This window comes from Balaenoptera musculus, chromosome 3 (genome assembly GCF_009873245.2).
Source record: "Balaenoptera musculus isolate JJ_BM4_2016_0621 chromosome 3, mBalMus1.pri.v3, whole genome shotgun sequence".
In the NCBI taxonomy this organism is placed as follows: domain Eukaryota; kingdom Metazoa; phylum Chordata; class Mammalia; order Artiodactyla; family Balaenopteridae; genus Balaenoptera; species Balaenoptera musculus.
The window spans coordinates 41907112-41922172 of NC_045787.1; the positions used below are offsets into that span (position 1 = coordinate 41907112).

A 15061-nucleotide genomic window follows, 5' to 3' on the forward strand; every position below is an offset into this window, starting at 1 on the left:
TGAAAGAATAAGCTAAAGGATATAAAGACATGAGGAATAGGTTGCCATAGGGAGAAGGATGATGCACTATACGTCTGTAAATTATGGAATTTAACTTCTAGGCAGCTTTTCTCTTGCCAATTTTGGCTCATATGATGCGTGATGGAGTAACTGCCAGTCGTTTTAAAGAGCTGCAGGAACCAGAGTGTATTATTGTCGCACCAACTCGAGAATTGATCAGTCAAATCTATTTGGAAGCCAGAAAATTTTCTTTTGGGTAAGTACATCTAGAATGCCACTCACAAACAAGTTTTTCTTTCGAGAATTTTCTTGCTTATTTTGGGAAGAACTCAGTGCATGAATAAGAATGCACTCATGTAATTGATTGAAGTTTACTTTTTCATAATCTTGTTTATGGGATCTCTTTATTTTAAAAAGAAACATTCTTATTAAAAATTAGATGATAATAGAAATAGATAAGACAATAGTGAACATATTGGTGTGTCTTCTGGTAGTTTTTAAATGTATGTTTAAAAAATGAACTTAGGGTGTTCCTAATAATTTTCTGTTCTTTTACACGTAACTTAATAAAATGGATAACTGCTTATTTAACAATCAGACCTAATTTTTAATGACTTTAAGATTGCCCATGTGTATGTATTTTATTTCTCTATTTTGGGGGATTTAGGTTGTTTCTAATTTGGAGCTACTATAAATAAAAATAATTCTTGCTGTAATGAACAGCTTGCTATATAAATTTTTTCTACTTTTATGTTTTAAGTATTTTCTTAGAGTGGATTTTTATAAATTTAATGTTAAAGAATATGGACTTATTTTAAAGCTTGCCTTCTACCAGCAGTATATGAGAATGCCAATTTCACTATACACTTTGCCAGTATTTGGTACTGTATTAGTTATCTGTTGCTGCTTACCTTAAAACCTAGTTGCTCAAAACAATAAATATTATCTTACAGTTTCTGAGGGTTAGGAATTGGGGAACAGTTTAGCTGGGTGTTTCTGACTTGGGATCACTTATGAGGTTGCAGACAAGATGTCAGCTAGGATTGCAGTCATCTGAAGGTTTGACTGGATCTCTGTGTAAGGATGCTTGATTGTCCTTAGGAAATGACAGCTGGCTTCCCTTAGATTGAGTGGTCAGTGAGAAAGAGCAAGGAGGAGGTTGCTGTGACTTTTATAAAACAGTTGCAGTCACTTTGGCCATATTCTGTTTGTTACTAAGCAAGTCAGTAAGTCTAGCCCATACTCAGGACTGGCTATATAATTTGCTAGAACTAGTGCAAAATGAAAACGCAGGGTCCTTTGTTAAAAAAACTATGAATTTTAAGCAGCAAATATAGAACATTAAACCAAGCACAGGGCTCTTCTAAGCTTGGGACCCTGTATGACTGCACAGGTTGTACACCTATGAAGCCAGCCTTGTACACACCTATGGGGGAGCGGAGTTAGGATCTATGTTTAAAGGAAGGAGTATTGAAGAATTTGTGTACATATTTTAAAACCACCACAGGTATCTTCATTTTTTTTTTTTCATTTATTTGGTTATTGAGAGGTTGAACGCTTTATACGTTTTCCTTTGTGAATTATGCATTTGTTATCTACCAGTTTATCTATTGGGATATTAGTGTTTTTCTTTACAATTTTTTAGAGTTTTCTCTGTATAGAAGTGTCACCTTTTATTTTGTATAAATCAGTTTATTTAAAATGAGAGTAGAAAAAATTAAAATTATTAAAATCCCTTTAATGTCAAGCTTGACAGATCTTTTGGAAAAAGTAGGTGTACATTGCTTATACCAGTGTTTATTTCTTGCTGATCCCCATGTAGTATGTTGCTCTTCAGTCTTTTATTTTTACTTTTTTTTTAAAGCTTTTCCAGTACATTTTTAAAAAATTTTATTTATTTATTTTATTTTTGGCTGTGTTGGGTCTTCGTTGCTGCGCGTGGGCTTTCTCTAGTTGTGGCGAGCAGGGACTACTCTTTGTTGTGGTGTGTGGGCTTCTTATCGCGGTGGCTTCTCTTTTCGCGGAGCACGGGCTCCAGGCGCGCAGGCTCCAGTAGTTGTGGTGCGCGGGCTCTAGAGCGCAGGTTCAGTAGTTGTGCCACATGGGCTTAGTTGCTCTGTGGCCTGTGGGATCTTCCCAGACCAGGGATCAAACCCGTGTCCCCTGCATTGGTAGGCAGATTCTTAACCACTGCGCCACCAGGGAAGTCCCAACTTCAGGCTTTTAAATCAAGTAAAAGATAACAGTTTTCTTTTTTAAAAAACAAAAGCATATGTATGATAAATTCAGATAATTATGCACAAAATGAATATTAGTACATGGATATTTGTTGGAACATTTTTGTGGCAAAAAACTGGAAAGTATCAATGTTTATCTTTAATTCTCCTCTTCAGAGTTTACACACTATTAACAGTTTATGTGAATTACTGTAGAAATAGCTGGTGCACATGTATGCACTTTAATTCTCTCAACAAATGGTGGCATACTAAGCTTGTTGCCACCGTGTTTTTTAAAAATGGTGTATGTTGGCGCTAATGCTTACTCTAGAACTGTACTCCTTTTTATGAATGCACAGTATTCCTTTGTATGGGTGGGCTATAATTTTAAGTCTTTTATTGTTAGACAATTAGATAGGTTTCAATCTTTTGATACTAAAAATAATGTTAGTAGTGAATATTATTTTACAGTCATCTTTACCCATATGTGGGGACATACCTGAAGGGAAAATTCCTAGATGTGAATTTACTGGGAAAAAGATATGTTTTAAAATTTCAATAGAGACTAAAATTGTGAAAGGTGTTGTATCAGTTTATCCTCCTGAGTGCCAGTTTCCCTACACCCTGGCTAACATGGTGTTATCACACTTGAGGGAAAATGTTGTTAGTCTTCATTTATTTTGCTTTTAAAAGTAATGTTGAACTTAAAGTGTTTAAAAACCTTTGTATTTTTTATGAACCATTTGTTCATGTTTTTGGCTTATTGCGTGAGTGCTGGTCATGTTTATCATTGTTTTTGAAGAGCCCTTTATCAGACAGGTTGCAAATATTTTTTCCCCACAGCTTTTCAGCTTCTTTCTGGGAAGAATTTAATTTTTTTAAAAGAATGTTGAATGTATTAGCTTTTCCATTATGGATTTCATTTTACATCTTGTTAGAAACAAATGGCTAATTTTCAAGTAACCAGAAAGTGACATTTACTTTTATTGTTAATAGGACTTGTGTAAGAGCTGTTGTTATATATGGGGGAACCCAGTTGGGGCATTCCATTCGACAAATAGTACAAGGCTGTAATATATTATGTGCTACTCCTGGGAGACTGATGGATATCATAGGTAAAGAAAAGGTAGGCTCTAGAGGGATAACAAAGTTGTGGTATTGATTAATAATTTTTTTTGTTTGGGGAAGAGAGAGATTGGTATAAAGATACATACATTTATTACAGCACCATTTATATATTAGGCCCCCATCAGATGCTTTGAATGCATTCTCACATAAATCTTAAAATAATGAAAATAGGAGGTAAATAGTATTTTCCATTTTATACTTGGGAAAACAAACTTAGTGAGATTATGTAATTTATTTTAAACCTCTCAGTTAGCTCTATTAAGTGATAGAGCTAGGGTTAGAATCTGGATCTGATTCCAGAATCCATATCCTATACCCCACTACACTGGGAGAGAAATGCAATAAGTGCTTTTATCTACTTTCATATATGTCTTGATGAAATAATTTTTTTTCCTGAAAGAAAGCCTTTGTGGCATCCGTAATTTTGTCTTCTGTTTTAGGTGTGGGAGTGATATTATCCAGGACTATTAATTTTCTGTCTTCAGAAAGAGATTTTAGGGCTATGTATTTCTTTTTGGTATTCACATACCACAGTATTACATCTCTGTATCAATATTTTCAGTTCACTTTCATGACCCTGATTTGCTTTTTTAAGGCCCTTCTCTAAAGGGATTATTCAAAACATGCTCTTTCTGTGTAAAGGGACTTTTCTTAGGATACTTATTAAGAGTATCCAGAGAAATCCACCTTGATTAAACATCTTCCCTGGGGTACCAAAATAACTTGTTTTCTTTTTGCAAATGTGTGCTTCTCTTTTTAGCACTAAGTATCCATGATAGGTAAGAAAAGTTTCCCAGTTGTTCCTGAGTGATTAGAGAATGGGGGATTTATTAAGGGTTTAAAGGAGTTAGAAATAAGTTTAGCAGTTATAAGACATTTGAATATGTCATGCTATTAAGAAATTTTATTTCTTACATTAAAGAGTCTGACTTTATCAGATAATATAGTCTAGATCTGTGCTGTCCGATACAGTAGTCACTAGCTACATGTGGCTATTTAAATTTCAAAGTGATATAAAATTAAAAATTCATTTCTTCAGGCACACTAGCCACATTTCAAGTGCTTATTAGCTGCATGTGGCTACTGGCTAACAGTGAAGATATAGAATTTTTAAGTAATTACAGAAAGGTGTATTGTGTAGTACTGATCTAGGTGTTTTGGTTTCTTTCTTATAAAATGTTTTATAACATAAGGCAAAATTGAGAACTGAAATAAACACTGATAGTATTACCTAATCATAACAGTTCTCTTCGTTTTATGCATTTATTTCTAATCTTCATCCTTAAGAATATATTAATAGTTGGAATTGTAGAGAATATTTTAGTTTAATACATTAACTAGTATGCATTCTCTGCCCTCACCCTTGAAAATATCCTTAAAGATTGGTCTCAGACAAGTCAAATATATAGTTTTGGATGAAGCTGATCGCATGCTGGATATGGGTTTTGGACCAGAAATGAAGAAGTTAATTTCCTGCCCAGGAATGCCGTCAAAGGAACAGCGTCAGACCCTTATGTTTAGCGCAACTTTTCCAGAAGAAATTCAAAGGTAGATTTTTTCTTCTTCTTAAAAGTAGTTGCTATGTACTTGATGCTTTTATAACAGGAGAAATAATGTGAATATCTTATTTTTGAGAGATTTACTTCATTTAATCCTAAATTTAAGATTGTAACATAGGTAGTTTAGAAGTATTTCCAGGAAGTTTACCATATTTTTCATTGTTTCTTACCTTAATTCCTGGCTTTACATTAGCATCACATTTTTTTTTAATATATATAATATTAATTATTTTTAATATATATATTTATATATATATATATATATTATATATATATATTTTTAAAATTAATTAATTAATTTATTTTTGGCTGTGTTGGGTCTTCGTTTCTGTGCGAGGGCTTTCTCCAGTTGCGGCGAGCAGGGGCCACTCTTCATTGCGGTGCGCGGGCCTCTCACTATCGCGGCCTCTCTTGTTGCGGAGCACGGGCTCCAGACGCGCAGGCTCAGTAGTTGTGGCTCACGGGCTTAGTTGCTCCACGGCATGTGGGATCCTCCCAGACCAGGGCTCGAACCCGTGTCCCCTGCACTGGCAGGCAGACTGTCAACCACTGCCAGGGAAGCCCCAGCATCACATTTTATTAAAGTGTGTGTGTGTGTGTGTGTGTGTGAGAGAGAGAGAGAGAGAGAGAGTACATGAGTGCAGCACCTAGCTAGGATTTAATAAGTGCTTACTAAATGAAATTATTTTTATTGTTGTGCCTTCTCCTCAAACCAAATAATAGAGCTTGGGGGAATTGTGCTTGTGTTGGAAAATTTATATACCAATTTCCACAGATATTTGAGTATCATACCGCGTACTGTGTGGTCTGTGAGTTCTGAGATTAGGATGACACATTCCTGCTGGAGTGGTGACTCTTCCTCCTGCCTGCTGACCCCTTGGCCACAGGGAACCTGAAGTGCCCATGCAGCAGCTCTAGCTTACAGTTCAGTAAGACTCTTCCTGTTTTCTCTGGTGGAACCATTCTCTCTTTGGGAACCAAGACCTCCAAAACTGCAGAACCTATACTTGTAGTGGGGGCAGGAAGCACAGATTTCCCATGTGGGTCACTGGAAGTGATGGATGGTATGTGGGCCACCCTTGCTGTATCCCTTGGTTCACAGACCCATGTACCACATGAAGATCTTTGATTCCTACTGAATGATGTTCCATCCTCATAAAGAATCACTTCCAAGCTATCCCTTTAGCTGTTCTTTCAGTGGACGGTTCCAGTTTGTCAGGCTGGCAACTTCTGGGTGTTGTGGTATGATATGGACCCCACGGTTATGCACCTGCTGCAATACCACCTTTGCTGAAAGTGGACCCCCTGGTCTGATAGAATGTTATGTGGGGTCAAACACTATCAATTTGTATTACTTATTAGATGATCTTAAAAGTCTTTGTATAAAGTTAAAAAGAGCTCTTTACTGAGGAAAAAGTCTAAATCGTAATAAAGCATTTGGCCAGTTGCCAGGATTTTTTTCTTTCTTAGTGGTACATAAAAGAGTAGTTTCTTATATTTAAATGGTGTCTTAAATTTGAAATGGGGTATCTACATTCCCATCATCATCTTAGGTAATTAATACTAGGTGGGTAAATACCTACCTAATTAGCAGGTAATATTCCTGCTGCCTATCTATTTTTTTTTTTTCAACAAAATAATTTTATTTCTGGGACTTCCCTGGTGGCGCAGTGGTTAAGAATCCACCTGCCAATGCAGGGGACACGGGTTCGAGCCCTGATCCGGGAAGATCCCACATGCTGTGGGGCAACTAAGCCCGTGCGTCACAACTACTGAGCCTGTGCTCTAGAGCCCGTGAGCCACAACTACTGAGCCCACGTGCCACAACTACTGAAGCCCGCGCACCTAGAGCCTGTGCTCCGCAACAAGAGAAGCCACTGCAATGAGAAGTCCGCGCACTGCAACAAAGAGTAGCCCCCGCTCGCCGCAACTAGAGAAAGCCCACATGCAGCAATGAAGACCCAACACAGCCAACAATAAATAAATAAACAAATAAAATTTTTTTAAAATTTATTTTTATTTATTTATTTCCTAACACGTGGCAAACATATACATCCAGTACGTACTTATCTTGGACATTTATTCACAGATGACTTCCAAACTACAACTGTCTTGGTATTTAAGCAGGAACTAAAAGTTATCTTAGTTGATATGAAAGATGCTTTTAGATGGATAACAGTATGGATATATTGGATTGGTCACAGCAGAATTTGATTGATTAGTTCTATGAATTTAAAGCTTGGAAAAGTTACTACTTTTGCATCTAATGCTTTCAGACGAATAGGATGCAGCAATATCAACTTGTATTCCAGAGAAATTTCCTTAGTTTTTCTGGTGATGGAACCACTTATCCACATCTGTTGGTATTGTGCAGGCAGGTTCACATGGTGGTGGTAAAGCATCCACAGTGGCTTTGGCAGCATCAGGATCACACGGGAAGGGGCTCTCAAACACTGTGGTATTCATGCAACTGATTCCTTTTCCATCAGTTTTCTTAGTCACTAATGCTCTCCAGTAGTCATGAGTGCTTTTAATAATATCAATTGCAAAGTCCTTATCTTTAAATTCTTTAAATTCTGCATTGAAAGCAAACTGGTTCTCAGGTTTTCCTTCAGGAACCTTGTACCTTCTAAACCAGTCCACAGTAGCTTCCAGGTAGCCAGGTTTCAGCCGCTTGACATCATTAATAGCATTATAATTGGCTGCATCAGGATCATCCACATTAATGGCAATGACTTTCCAGTCAGTTTCCCCTTCATCGATCATAGCCAGTATGCCCAGAACTTTCACCCTGATTATTTCCCCTCTTGCACATACCTTGCTTCCAATTTCACACACATCAATTGGGTCATTGTCACCACAGCAGCCAGTGTGTTCATCATTGTGTCCTGGGTCTTCCCAAGTCTGAGGGATGGCACCATAGTTCCAGATACATCCTTTATAAGGGAACAAATTTGCAACATAACGGAGTTTTCCTTTTTTTACATCTTGTTTAATTGGGTTTAAAGGATCCTTTGTAGCAATCTCCATTTTTGCATTCAACCAGCGTGGTCCTTCAACCACCATGTGGAACACATCCTTATCTGCATAAATTGGAATATCATGAAATGGATATATATATTGTCCTTTTTCATTTTTGAGGAAGACTCAGTACTCGAGGGTGAAGGGCGCGGCACGCTCCTCGCTGCTGAAGCCACTCATGATGCCGGAGACCAGCCGCCGCTGCTACAAAGCCAGTCTATTTTTTTTTTAAATTTTAATTTTTTTTTTTTTGGCTGTGTTGGGTCTTCGTTGCTGCACGCGGGGCTTTCTCTAGTTGTGGCGAGAGGGGCTACTCTTCGTTGTGGTGTGCGGGCTTCTCATTGTGGTGGCCTCTCTTGTTGCGGAGCACGGGCTCTAGGTGCGCGGGCTTCAGTAGTTGAAGCATGCAGGCTCTAGAGCACAGGCTCTGTAGTTGTGGCGCACGGGCTTAGTTGCTCCACGGCATGTGGGATCTTCCCGGACCAGGGGTTGAACCTGTATGCCCTGCACTGGCAGGCAGATTCTTAACCACTGTGCCACCAGGGAGGTCCCATCTATTTTTTTAATTTACCCTGAAATAGGAAAGTGTTCAGATACTGGCCAGCCCAAATGACTAATGTATACTACCGTCAGTCAGTAATATTTGTTGAGGACTTTTTATGAGCCATATTTGATTATAAGCCCTGGGGCTATATGATAAATAGGATAGAGTTCCTGACCTTGAGTTGTTTATATTCTTGAGTTCTTGATGACTCCTCAGTTGCTTTACTGTCTGCATTTAAATGTTACAAGTTGCCTATTATTCTGTCTAAAGTCCACTTTTTTCATTCTACGTATTCACTGAACCATTGAAGCATCCATTTCCTTGGCTTGCACTTGTACCTGTTTACTCTCCCAAACTTATTACCTGTATTTTTTTTTTGATTGAAGTATAGTTGGTTTACAATATTATATTAGTTTCAAGTGCTCAATGTAGTAATTCAATATTTTTGTAGAATATATTCCATACAAAGTTATTATAAAATATTAAGTATATTCCCTGTACTGTACATTACATTTTTGTAACTTATTTGTTTTATACCTAGTAGTTTGTAACTCTTAATCCTCTTCGCCTCCTTTACTCCTCTCTCAGTCCCCTCCCTTCTGGTAACCACTGGTTTGTTCTCAGTATCTGTTTCTGTTTTGTTATATTTGTTCCTTTCTTTTATTTTTAGATTCCACATATAAGTGAAAACATACAGTATTTGTCATTCTCTGACTTATTTCACTAAGCATAATAATCTCCAGGTCCATCCATGTTGTTGCAAATGACAAAATTTCATTCATTTTTTATGGCTGAGTAATATTCCATTGCATATACATATCCACCACATCTTCTTTATCCATTCATCTGTTGATGGAAACCTAGTTTTTCATGTCTTGGCTATTGTAAATGATGCTGCTATGAACATTGGGGTGCACATATCTTTTCAAATTAGTGTTTTTATTTTCTTTGGATATATACCCAGGAGTGGAATTGCTCCATACGATAGTTCTATTTTTAATTTTTTGAAAAACTTCCATACTGTTTTCTATAGTGGCTGTACCAATTTACATTCCCACCAGCAGTACACAAGGGTTCCCTTTTCTCCACATCTTGCCAACCCTTGTTATTTCTTGTCTTTTTGATAATAGCCATTCTGACAGGTGTGAGGTGGTATCTCATTGTGGTTTTGATTTGCATTTCCCTGATGATTAGTGATATTGAGCATCTTTTCATGTGCCAGTTGGCCATCTGTATGTCTTCTTTGGAAAACTGTCTATTCAGGTCCTCTGCCCAGTTTTAAAAATTGGGTTGTTTGTCTTGTACTGTGAAGGAAACCATGAAGAAACACAAAAAGACAATGTACTGGTTGGGAGAAGATATTTGCAGATGATAAGTTCCATAAGGGGTTAATATCCAAAATATGTAAAGAACTTCTACAACTTAATATCAAAAACAAACAACCCAGTTATTACTTGTATGCTTAATCTCTCTCCTCAGCTCCAGACTTTTAGATTTAACTCTTTAGGATTGTTTTTCCTCTTAGATGAATTACCGGTAACTCATGTTCATCAAGTCCAAAATTGAACCTATTCTTCAGCTCCCTCTTTCCTTTCCAGTTTTCCTGATTGGCATCATGGTCTTTCGAAGCCAGAGTCCTTTGAATCATGTTGATTCCTCCCTCATACTCCTTTAATTCTGCCCTTCAAAAGTGTTCAACTTGGCAGTTATCTCTAAAATATTTCAAATTCGTTAGTTTCTTCTCTATTTCCCACCTTATTTTAGGTCCTTTTCAGTTTCCCTCTGCTCATTGGTAGTAGCTTTCTTTCTAACCTGTCTCCCTGCCTGTAGTTTCATTTTTATGCTGGTATGAATTCCAAAACAAAGTCTGATCTTTATAGCCATTTATTTAAGATAAACTTTCCCATGTCTTTCCATCTCCACAGACTACCAACTTTCAAATTCTTTTACACATGATAATTTCTGCCTCATTTGCCACTTTTTTACCTGGACCGATGTATTTCTGGCTTATTTAGACTATTTCCTATCGGCCACACAAGCCAAATTCTGTTCCTCCTCATTATTTATCCTTGTGTCGTCTTCTGCATTGAGTGCCTTTCCCTAGTCATCATTGTTTCACATTCTTGCTTGCTGCTTCCTTAGATCAAGCTTCAAACTTGAAGACTCTTAACAGACATCATTTCATCCATTTCCTGCCAATCTTGTGAAAGAATCCTGTATCTTGTGAAAGAAACTATTTAAAACACTTTTCACGTTTCTTGGAATATAGTAAGGTTCAATAGATGTTAACTATTGTAACACTGGATTATTATAGTAAATCATTAAATAATTAAAATATGTAAATACTAAGCTATATAAATATTTTAGATTATAGTAATTATTTTTTAATATAATTATATTTATGCTACTTGATATGAGCACCTCAGAGGCAGAGACCATCATATTCATCTTTATACACCCAGTGCCTTGTACCATGTATGCCTGACACGAGGCACTCAGAATATGTTTTCATGGGTGTAAAGGATGATTGACAATTAAGACTTGCAGATGATCTCAAGGTTTGAGAGGGTTCTTGTCTCTAGAGGTAGTATATCAACAATGTTTTTCTTTTTCTTTTATGGTAAGAGCAGATGAAGAGAGAGAAGCAGCAGTGATTTATTAAGATTATGGATATACTGAGTTTGAACTATTTTCTTGATATGCTAGGAGGTAGCTAGAAAGTAAGGGACTGCTACATAGGAGAGTATGTACATGACTGCTACCTGACCTTCCCTTTTTTTCCTTCCAAACTTGCTCTGTAATTGGCAATTCCCCTTCTCCCTACTCCGTGTTCCTGCGTGATCTAGAGCAGGGCTTCTTAATTGTATGCTGTCAGTGAGTTGTGTGTGTGTCAAGATGCTGATACCCCCAACCTTTGGGGTGAGCATCCACAACTTGGTGTGGCCCTGGCCCCTAGTCTCTTCACATCATCTCATTTTTTTGCCCAATTATATGCTGTACAAATATTATCATTTTCTGTGTTTGTCATGTTACAAAAAGCACTGACTTAAGATCTGGTTTGCTCCTAATAGTTCATTTGAAGTATACTAATTTGACAACTGATATTTTCAGGAAACAACTCCTAGAAATAACATACATGAAAACAGTGAATGAAGAAAAGAATTTTTGTTGTAGGGTTACATTTTAATTTTTAATAAAAAAAATTCCTGCTTATAGTCTGATACTTAGCATACTTTTTTTAATTGTTATATACACGTTTTATATAGTTTTGTATGGTCAGCACATCCACTTGAAATTACTTATCCATAATTTGACACAGACATTTTCACTAGTAGTTGTTAAGTATTTTGCAAAATCTTAACATTTAATACCGATATTTGAAAGTAGTACTTGGATGATGTAAGTATCCACCTTCTCTTATTATAGCTGTTATAATCTGGCTTATTAATATTGAAGTAACACTTGCAGGAATTCAGTGAATATTATGAGTATTAATGGAAGAGGATAAGTTAAGGAATACTCTCTTGTCTTTCAAGGTTGGCTGGGGAGTTTTTAAAGTCGAATTATTTGTTTGTTGCTGTTGGACAAGTGGGTGGAGCATGTAGAGATGTTCAGCAGACCATTCTCCAAGTTGGCCAGTACTCAAAAAGAGAAAAACTTGTCGAAATTCTACGAAACATAGGTACCTTACATTGATATAATTATCTTTTGTTATGATTTTGATTTTTACAAAAATGACTTTTAGAAATGACTTTAAGTATTATTTGGCATAAGTTAAATAAGTTAAAGCTCTTTTTCTTATGATTCAATTTTTTGGATAAATGATGTAGCAGTATAATCCTTTCTCCTCCATAAATGTTAAAAATAGGAAGAATTTGAGACTTTGAACAGTGTTTGACAAAAAACTATTCCAGCAGAAATACATATTTTCTTGTTTTAGGAAATAGAAAGGATGAGTAACATATCTTTACATCAAGCTCTGTTTACTCCACTAAAAGTGAAATCTTTGTAGTATTTCTACTTCCCAGTTTTTGCTCTCTAAGGCTTCCTGTATTCATAGTTCAAAGAATTTTTGAGATAGAAGGGACTTGAAAGATCTAGTTCTGTTCCTTCACAATGTTGATGAGAAATCTATCCCTTTCCCCTCAAAAAAAAAAAAATTTTTTTTTTCAATAGAAAGTTGTATTTCTTTGATTGAGATAGCTTTAGTTTGTGCCTTGAAATAAAATTTTCTAATGTGGCCTTTTAATACCCTTTTGTTACCTCACAGGCTAAATTTACTTATATGTGTCCATTCTCCTCATCCTCCATTTTAGTAAGTCTGTTTCAGTTTGAATGTCAGTGTTGGGACTGGGGAATGAAAAAGCAGGAAGCTGTCTCATTTCCAACAATAAGAAAAAAAAAAGTTGTTTTAGAAAGCACTCACTCTTTAAAGGTTTCTAGTCTTCAGTTTTCTCCTGAGTTTTATATTAAAAAAACTTTTAAAAACCAAATACTCATCTTGAGTTTGAGAAATGTTACTAGTTTGCTTCATGATATGTATCATAACATATACTCTGGCATGCAAAATAAAAATAACTGCTATAGGCCACATACTGTTCTGATTGTTTTACATGTGTTAACTCATTTAATTCTCAAAACAACCTTCTGAGGTGGGTTTTGTTATCCCCCATTTTAAGGATGAGGACACTGAAATACAGAGATGTCAGGTAACTTGCCCAGTATAAATTGAAGTTCCAATGTAGCAGGAGACAAGCAATATATGGTTTTGCTGAAGTTAGAGCACATTTCTAGTATAATTACCTTTAAGACTTTAATATATGAATTTGTGGAATAAAGTTTATTTAGAAAATAATTCTACTGAAAAGAGTGTTTCAAAATGCTGAGATCAGTGTATAAGCACTATTGGTATACTTCTGTATTATTTAAACAGTTAAATGTTTAGTAGTTTAGAGTTTATTATTCTCGTCCTTTTTTTTTTTTTTACTTTGCATGGAAATGTCATGCCATATATCCTAGTACTTTACGTATTTTTGTTCATATAATTTATCTGTTTTTCTAATCGTTAACTTAAATCTGCTAGCTTTCCTCTTCTGCCTTTAAAATGTGTAGGTTTCATTATTTCATAGTAGTATACCATCTGCCTTTTCATAATTTTAAATGAACAGGTGTCAAAGATTTTATTGAGCTCATTAATTACAAAGGGAGCTAGTAAGATGTTACAGCCAATTCTAAGGAGAATTCAAAGAACACATTTATGTTTATTTATTTATTTATTTTGGCTGTGTTGGGTCTTAGTTGAGGCATGCGGGATCTTTCGTTGTGGCACGTGAGCTTCTCTTTCGCGTGCAGGCCTTCTCTTCTCTAGTTGTGGCGTGCGGGCTCCAGAGCACATGGGCTCTGTAGTTTGCGGCACGCGGGCTCTCTCATTGGGGCGCGTGGGCTCGGTAGTTGTGGTGCGCAGGCTTAGTTGCCCCGTGGCATGTGGGCTCTTAGTTCCCTGACCAGGGATCGAACCCGCTGCATTGGAAGGCGGATTCTTTACCACTGGACCACCAGGGAAGTCCCCAAAGAACACATTTATGTGTAGGATATCAGGAAAGCTAAGATGGATTTACAAATAGATGCAAAAGTGGTCAGTATCCACAAAGCAATAATCAGTTACATTTGAGGGAAAATTTTCATTTGTATTTTTATTGATAAGAATCATTTGCATTGCTCTCAGTTGCAGTAGAGGTATAAAAAAATAAAGACAGTAAATAAAGACAGTAAAAGGCACAGACAACCCTGAAGGGTGTGCTCGTTAGTGATCATCTTTGCTTTTTTCTTGAAAAACAAACACACAAATGGTTTATATTTCTTGGTCACTATTACTCCAAGTGTAGTCTCAACCACTTATGTTAATTATTACTTTTAACCGTAGTAACTTCTATTTCAGAGAGTAAACTAGAGGCAGGGATGGACAATTGAGAGATGTCATACACAAACATTGTAGCTGACTACCAGAGCTCATGAACTTTTGTACCACACATATATCTTTCTACACCACACATATTCTTTTACACTTAAAGTAGCAAAATTGAGTAGGTTTATTAATATGACTCAAAGATATTGCCTCTCTATAGTATATGAAAAATAACAAGCAAAAGGACATAAACTTATGTTTAGTAATTAATGTTTGAGAATTCTATCCTATATTCAGTGATTATTGAGTTAATTAACTCAATATAGTCTACTATTTTAAGTTATCTAAAGCCAAAGATCTTGGAAATTATCTTCCAGATGACAGTATACAAAACAGTAGATAGTGCTGAATAGTCAGTTTAGTTGAACACGGATTTACATTTTCATTCTCTTAAACATTATGGAGAATATTAGTTATTTTGACTGGCAAATCTCTATACATTAAGAAAAACCCAAGTAAAATAAGATACATGTTTGTTTTCTACTTAACACTGATAAATTCGAGAAAGTACATTTGTATTTTTAAAACCAAGTAAGTTAGTCTTGTTTACCAAAGATTTCACTTAATTATGGGAACCTGAAATCTTAAAATATTTCTGCTTTAGCTCCTATAGGAAGAATTCTTTTTA

At 36.1% G+C, this 15061-nt stretch overlaps 2 protein-coding genes across 10 annotated transcripts in view; one reads left to right on the plus strand and one right to left on the minus strand.

The window, feature by feature from the left end:
• Positions 1 to 15061, plus strand: part of DDX4 (DEAD-box helicase 4) — a 66755-nt gene that overhangs the window by 46226 nt on the left and 5468 nt on the right. For all 9 annotated transcript variants that reach the window (XM_036846801.1, XM_036846800.1, XM_036846806.1 and 6 more), the window contains 4 exons: positions 102 to 256; positions 3213 to 3342; positions 4726 to 4892; positions 12005 to 12150. In XM_036846801.1, coding sequence (XP_036702696.1) covers positions 102 to 256; positions 3213 to 3342; positions 4726 to 4892; positions 12005 to 12150 — 598 coding nt within the window. The remainder of the gene's footprint in view (positions 1 to 101; positions 257 to 3212; positions 3343 to 4725; positions 4893 to 12004; positions 12151 to 15061) is intronic.
• Positions 6976 to 8123, minus strand: LOC118892314 (inorganic pyrophosphatase-like). Its single transcript, XM_036846810.1, has one exon. The coding sequence runs from the start codon at positions 7967 to 7969 to the stop codon at positions 7226 to 7228; it is 744 nt and encodes a 247-aa protein (XP_036702705.1). The 5' UTR covers positions 7970 to 8123; the 3' UTR covers positions 6976 to 7225.

What these genes read in the sequence shown, in the direction of transcription:
- LOC118892314 (XM_036846810.1), bottom strand. Translation starts at nt 7,969, where the DNA reads ATGGTGGTTGAAGGACCACGCTGGTTGAATGCAAAAATGGAGATTGCT.